Here is a 7,444-nt window from a genome sequence, read left to right on the forward strand (position 1 = left end):
GGGTAAAAGATACTTTAGAAAAAAGATAGCAAACTTGGCTGCAAAGTGCTTAATACTAGAAAGGAAAAAGTATCGTATAAGAAAAAATTAATTTAAAGGGCAAAAATTAAAAATTCTCAAATATAAGTAAAAAGTAGAAGAGCTAAAGCCTTACAATATTTAGAGCAGTCATTTGTATCAACAAACATAATTTTTTTAAAAATTTTAAAAAGTCACTATTTTCAATTTCAAGAATCTTTCGCGTTTACTTTAGTTTACACTTTTGTAATATTTTATGGTTGCTTGAAACGATTTTTTTAAGGCATCGTCTGACAGTATGGTACTGTCTATAATTGAACGCCAGCTCAAGGTCAATGGGACACTTAGTCTTAAGGCTAGCCGACTGTCGGCAGAGGGATAGAGATGCTATAGGGGCCCCCAGAGTTTTGTAGGAAACTTCTTTTTTTGCTGTAGGCAACCACTTTTCAATAAATCCGATTTTTTTTAAGGCATCGTCTTAGTAAGAACCAATAATTCAATGTAGGCTTAATCGCAGGTAATGTATTCTTATTTAACTTACATTTTTCTTGTGAATTGATTGATTAATCTTTCTTTGGCAATTAGATATTTAATTATTTTTATCTTACATTTTAGCTAAATAGCCATTTAAATGTTATTAAATCTTTTTCAATTTTTCGTTTTCTACTTGACTTAATATATAAAGGTTTTGAATAGCAAGTTTAATTAATTTTGTCTCTTCTTAAAAAACCAAGCAAATCTGTTTTTTGGTAACATAACTTAATATCAGTTCGTTTCGGGTGTTTGCTCTTTTTTAAACATTATCATTGGCTACTACTTCTTGATTGGACTAAGATCTCTGTTTTTTAGAGTTTTTAAACACAGTGCATTTTATTGTGCCAACGGTATATCTTTTAGCACCTTATTGCATTTTTTACAGGTAAAAAGTAATAAAACACATGAAGAGTAAGATGTTGAGGTAAACACAGGTATTTAGTATTATATATATACAGTTAAAAAATTTAATTGTTTTGCTTTTATTAATTTACTAGCCTAAGAAGTCCAAAGCGTTTTTTGATCTTCTCATGTTTACTTGAAGAATAAAGTTTTTTAATTAACAAAGTTTATTTAAAAAAACCTCTTCAACTATAAATGCTATAACAAACGGGGAAATACTTATTTTTCACATAATATTATAATTAATAAATAATTCCTCTTTTATTTTAAAAGAATTTAATGACAATTTAAGAGTATCTTAATCGATTACAAAAGTAAATACGATGGTGGAATGTCTAGAAAGGACAAATTAGCAGACGTTAACAAAGACATTTTACCTACCAGGATAGAATCCGCCTAATACTAATGTTGTTGCCTGTAGGCTTATTAGACATTAAGAGTTATTTATTTAATTCTATTTAAACTACTAATATCCAATTGTACAAAAAATATTTTAAGGCACCATGACCTATAAATACGTATATTTAGCAATCAAATTGAAGCAAATTACAAATTTTATGTGTTCAAATACAAATAAAAGGATGTTTTTATAATTAAGAATTTTAAATTTGATTTTTGTGCCAAAAGAAGCTTTTTTAAGAAATTTGTAAATGTTCATAATTTTTCCCATACCAAATGGAAAGTGCGCCAATAACAGCACTTGCATTCAATAAAGAGCTCTTTTATGCCCGCTCAAGTGTATTCTTCTATCCTGGGGGAAGTTTTTCTTTAGAGCATCCAATTATAGCAATCAAGTTTTTAGATTTAAATATTCTTCTATTCACAAGACGAAGGATGTTAGTTTTTTGTGTGAGTTCTAAAATAAAAAAAGAAGACATTTTATTGGAATCGAATATAATTGAAGTTGTTGTAGAGAAAGATATAAAAATATTTCTAATGAATGGTGTTCTTCTATGTTATAAGAGTTGTTTCGACATGGTTTATAGAAAATTGGTTTTTAATAAAACTGTAATTTGCGCAAAAATTAAAAACGAAAATCTATTTGTGGGATCTTTTAATTCTATTTATGTGATTTCTCTGAAAGATTTGGCAATTTCTGAAAATGTTCTTTTGACAAATATTCATTTCGGTAGAATATTTGATCTTTGTGTTTTTAATAATTTAATTCTTAGTTGTGGTGATGACAGAAAAATTTGTTATAACGGTCTTACTGTATTTCAAGGATTTAGAGATTATTTTTTCCGCTTAGAATATTCCCATGACAAAGTTTATACATTTAATAGAGATGGTTATTTTAGGATATTTAAATTAGATGATCCTCTAGGTTATAATTTAATTTATTCAAAATTCTTTGGTACAGAATCTCTACAAACCATGTTAGTAGTAGATAAACGAGTTTATATTGGAACTAAAGGTGGGAGTATTTATAGTTTTGAGAATGGATCTATTAATTTTATCTTTGGACAAAAAATTACGCATTTGGGGCTAAAAAAAGTTCAAGAAATTGAAGGTATTTGTAAGATTTATTCAAAAGATATTTTATTTCATAACGGAATCCTAAAATATAAAAATTTCGAGATATTTATAACTAAAATACCAATAGATTGTACTTTTTACAACGGAAAGTTTTTTATGCTTTTTAATAATCAAATTATAATTGTGGATACAGAAAAAAAGCATTCTACAAAAACGGCAATAATTGATTTATCTAATCTTGGTAATGACCTAATTTCAAGGATTTCTGTCCACAAAAATATGATTTATTTATACAATGAAAATAATGTGTATGTGATATGCAGTATTTGTATTGATATTTTAAAAATAATACAAATTAAAAAAATTAATGTTATAAAATATGGAGTGATAGGAACTAAAACTGGCAGTATTTTTATTGGCAGGAAATTTATAAATATATCAGAAGATTCAATTTCCGATATATTTGTAGATCAAGAAATTTTTTATGTTTTAGACAATAAAAATATTCTCTATAAGTGTAAAGAAATCTCAGATCTCGTCCGTGAAGAACAGCAAGTATTTTGTAGTAGATGCGCAAGTTTTAAACTCGATAACTGTTGCAATTCTAGAACAAATGAGGTTTTGAATAATAACATTTCTTATTTACTAGGAGATACGTTGAAACTTACTGCGCCGAATATATTGAAACAAAACTCTGGTATTATTGATAATGACATAGAGAAAGACTTGGATGATAATGTTGAATATAATGAGAACAAGTTCCTTATTTCCAAATATGATGGTACATCAAATGATGGAAGCAATAATGTCGATTTTAATGAACAAAACAATGAATCTGTTATTGCCGAATCCCCCATAACACAACCTTGCTTGTACAATAAAATAGAAATTGATGATAAAAATAATGAATTAGACATTTTAAACTCTTCTATAATACAAAATACCTTAACTAATAAATATAAAGCAAGAAATAATGTTATGCCTGTTGTTGAATCTGATGATTTAAATAATGAAAATCTGGGAGCGCCCTTCGTTCCATTCAATATGAAGTTAGTTGAAATTACTAGAAAAGATTTAATAAACTTGGATGAGCTTTTTTCATATCGTAAATTCGGTGATATTGGTGGAAGTATCTTGTTAGCATTAACTTTAGAGGATATGGTTTTTTTAAAATCTCTCAAAAATACCGTTCATAAATTTAAAGCAAACAAAGAAATCGATTTTACTGCTAAGTTTTTTAATTTCACAGCAATTTGTGTAATTTCTAATTTTAAAATAATCGGAACTGAACATGGGCAACTGTTTCTTTTAAATCATGAAAAAATTATTGATTACATATCTCTAATCAGTAAAGTTGTTGGAATATTTGAAATTCAAAACACTATTTGTGTTTATACAAATTCTGGTGTTGTTTATTCTCTTTTAATTGATCAAAATGTTTTTTATATTAAAAATGATGTGAATATTGCAGAAAAAATTTGTGCTTGTTATAATAACAGGGCATGTTTATCTAACGGAGAAATTTTAGAATTTGATGTAAATCTAACAATTATAAACAGACTATCGACTTGTTATTATATTTCTTGTATATTTAAAAATCTAATTTCATTTTCTGGTTACATTGCTTATTTAGATGGTTTTTTTAATATGAATAAAAATATATATAATTTGAAACCGGTACTGATAGGTAATAGAAACATCTATGCGATAAAACAAATAAAAAGTGGGTTTGTAGCTACAGGGGATGATCAGAGTGTCACTCTGCTAGATTGGAATTTTCGAAAATTAAAAATAGTTGTGCCACACTCTGCTCAAATATTTGATATTGCAGTTTCTGAAGATTTAATTTGCACACTTTCATCAGATATGAGAATTTGTGTGTTAAATCATAATCTTGAAATTAAAAAATTCATAAACCACACAGTTAGAGCACCAAGGATTTTATTACTTGATTCTTCAATACTTACAATTTATGGTGAATCCATAGAACAAATTGATCTAAATAAAAAATAATTTCTTTAATTGTGTTTTTTGAGATAATTTAATTAATTCATTATTAAACGAGTTGTATATACACTCTGCTTAAGTGTTCTTTTAATGAAAGCAGCTAAATTATATTTTTCCCCGATATTTGTGCTAATTTATATTAAAAAAGTAATTATTTGAAGTATAAATTACATTTTAATTTTATTAATGGGTCAAAACAGGATTTCCTTGAATTTTCATCTGTGATCATTATTGAAGTTAAGCCTATGCCCTTTAATTCTATAAAACAATAATTTTTAATTACAATGATTTCTATCAAGCCAGCAACATCTTTTATCATTCCTATTAAATATCAATTGAATCTATGCCACGGGATTAAATTAAAGAATGAGCTTTTATTGCCCCCCTCAAGAATCTTTAATTAAATTTATGCTTGAATATAAAGATAATAGGAGATATGAACTTATATTTTCTCTTTAAATTTGTTCGGGGTTTAGTTTGGCTTTTATTTTTGTTCATTAAAAGGTTTCAAAGTTATCGTATGTTATAAAAATCATTTATCTGCTTTGTAAAACTTTTAAGACCTTTTAAAAGCTTAAAATTAAAAAATATGTTATAATTCTAAATTTATTAAGTCCATTTAAAAAACATTTTGAAAAATATATCATTTATTTCTATGTGTAAATACAAACATTTCTTTTATTTCTTATTTTTCAATGACCCATGCCACAAGATAGCCCAAGGCTTGCAAAACTAAAAGAAGCCTTTAAAAAGGCCGTTCAGGAGATTACAGCTGAAGAGAAATCAGTTAAAGCCTTAATACTTTCACCCTCTTTCAAAGATTCATTTTTCTGTGAATCAACTGTACAAATGACCCCCGAAGACATAGAAAAATTATTCAAAGATATCAAATTTAGATTTACAGAAATTTTCAAAGCTAAAATTAAGCAAACCAATTTAGATGTAAAACTAAATAATTTAGACAAAGATATCAAAGATGGGCGAGTTAATTATAAAGATATTAAGGATGAGGGGTATATTAAGGAGATTTTTGAATCAAAAATTGTAGATAAAAAAGAAGAGTTAGTAAAATTACTGGAAAATGAATTGGAAGCATCTGAAAAAGTTTTTTCACATATGCAGAACGAGGTAGCAAATTATGAAGCTAAGCTAAAATTTCTGGGTTTTGAAAATGAGGAATATGAGAGGGAATATCAGATGTTAATAAATGAAATCAACTCGGTGTTTCAGAATTAAAGTCTTCTGTTTTTTTCTACCCTTTTATCCAGAAGTTTCAACTGATCTCTATCAACAGTGTAGGATGTTTTAAAAGTTACCTTTTTTGTAGGTGGTGGTAATATCAATTGGTTAATAATTTGGAAGGATTTTTTTAAAGTCGTCTGTTCCAAAACCTGTTATTTTGTAGCTCATTTATAATTATTTTAATGGAATAAACATCTTTTTACGTTTTTTATATCTTTTCTTAATTAATTGAAAAATCGTAAGCTTTTTATCATGCATGTCTTGTGCCATCGAAGGCGGCGTAAGATCTACATCATTAAATAAGTATTAAATCATTAAGGGTATTTAGAGATTATATTAATAGAGGATAGCACAACAATGTAAAAAAAAACGTTCAAGTCCATTTATTTAATTACTCCTTCATGTTTAATTAAATAATGTAATTCTTTTTATCATTTTTCAATTTCACCGTTTACTACTTTAGAAATTAAAAGTCCAACATCATCAATAGAGGCGTATTTACTCAGATTACAAACGCAGTGTATTTTTTTAAAATTTATAGTACGGCATTTTCTAATAAGAATTTTTTTTAAAAGATCGTTGTACAAATGAATTTCCCCACATGATTGTGAAACGTATACAAACATGTCATTTTGTGTTTCAAAAAGCTTTATATGTGTATTTATTCCTAAAACGGTATCTGTAAAATCAATATATGCGTACTTAGTTACCATTTTAAGGGGGGTTACAATTTAATTTAAAGCAAACCCCATTAAAGGAGATAAAATAATCCCCTGCCCCTTAAAAAAAATTAAAAAAAGGGGTTTAAAGACATGGCTATGATTTTTAGTAAACATTTAAACTATAGGAATTATGGACGTTTCTTTTCATTAAAATGATAAATTATTAACGGTTTAGATTTGTACATTGTAATTTTATTAAGAATGATTGTCAGGGGATTCGTGTATATAGTAAAGTCTACTCTCTAGGACTTTTTACCAAAAATTGATTTCTTTTTTAATTTATAGATACCAATAAATGACATATTGAAGCATGTAACTCTATAATTTAGAGCTAAAGAATGAGTTTAGATCTGTAAAACATAAACCTACTTTATTTAAATATTTTAAAAAATTGACATTTATAAAATCAAAGGGTTGGAAAAATTTACCCATGGCTAGAAAAGCAACCCAGAAGCATGGAAAGGGGCATAGCAAAAAACAGCATAGTGCTAAAGTAATTCTTGTAAAAGGCAAAAGACCATTAGATCAAATACAAAAGGGTGTTCTAAATAATGTACCAATAGAAGGAATTGAAAACTTGCCAGCTAATGGAAAATTTGCTTGTTTAAAGTGTGATGTGTATTTTAAAGATTATAATACTTTACAACAGCATATAAAAACTAAAGGGCATAAGAAACGTTTAAAGGAATTTGATACCAAGCAGCACACTACCAAAGATGCTGAAATAGCAGGGGGTTTATATTGATTTGAACGGTATATTTATGGGGTTTAAAGAATTATTAAAATAAAAACGTTTAACGAATCCAACTTTATTTTTTTAAAAAATTCTATAAATAAAATAATAATTAAGTAAGAGTTTGGGGTAAACATAGGCAGTTAATTAAGTATATTAAATATTTTCAACTAAATATATTTTAAATCTGTAAAAATCCCAAAGTTTTTTCACAACCCGTTTTTAAAATACCCGTAACGCAACTAATTTGTAGTATTACCTGGAGTTATATTTTATGTTATAGCTTTAAATCTTTAGAGTTGAAAAACAG

At 26.9% G+C, this 7,444-nt stretch overlaps 1 protein-coding gene across 1 annotated transcript; it reads left to right on the forward strand.

The window, feature by feature from the left end:
* Positions 1 to 6,831: 6,831 nt before the first annotated feature.
* Positions 6,832 to 7,146, forward strand: LOC143921999 (zinc finger protein 593-like). The gene has a single exon (XM_077445292.1). The coding sequence runs from the start codon at positions 6,832 to 6,834 to the stop codon at positions 7,144 to 7,146; it is 315 nt and encodes a 104-aa protein (XP_077301418.1).
* Positions 7,147 to 7,444: the final 298 nt, after the last annotated feature.

This window comes from Arctopsyche grandis, unplaced genomic scaffold (assembly GCF_051622035.1).
Source record: "Arctopsyche grandis isolate Sample6627 unplaced genomic scaffold, ASM5162203v2 HiC_scaffold_133, whole genome shotgun sequence".
Lineage (NCBI taxonomy): Eukaryota > Metazoa > Arthropoda > Insecta > Trichoptera > Hydropsychidae > Arctopsyche > Arctopsyche grandis.

Bases quoted from the DNA above. Each gene is read 5' to 3' on its own strand.
- LOC143921999 (XM_077445292.1), top strand. From the start codon at position 6,832: ATGGCTAGAAAAGCAACCCAGAAGCATGGAAAGGGGCATAGCAAAAAA.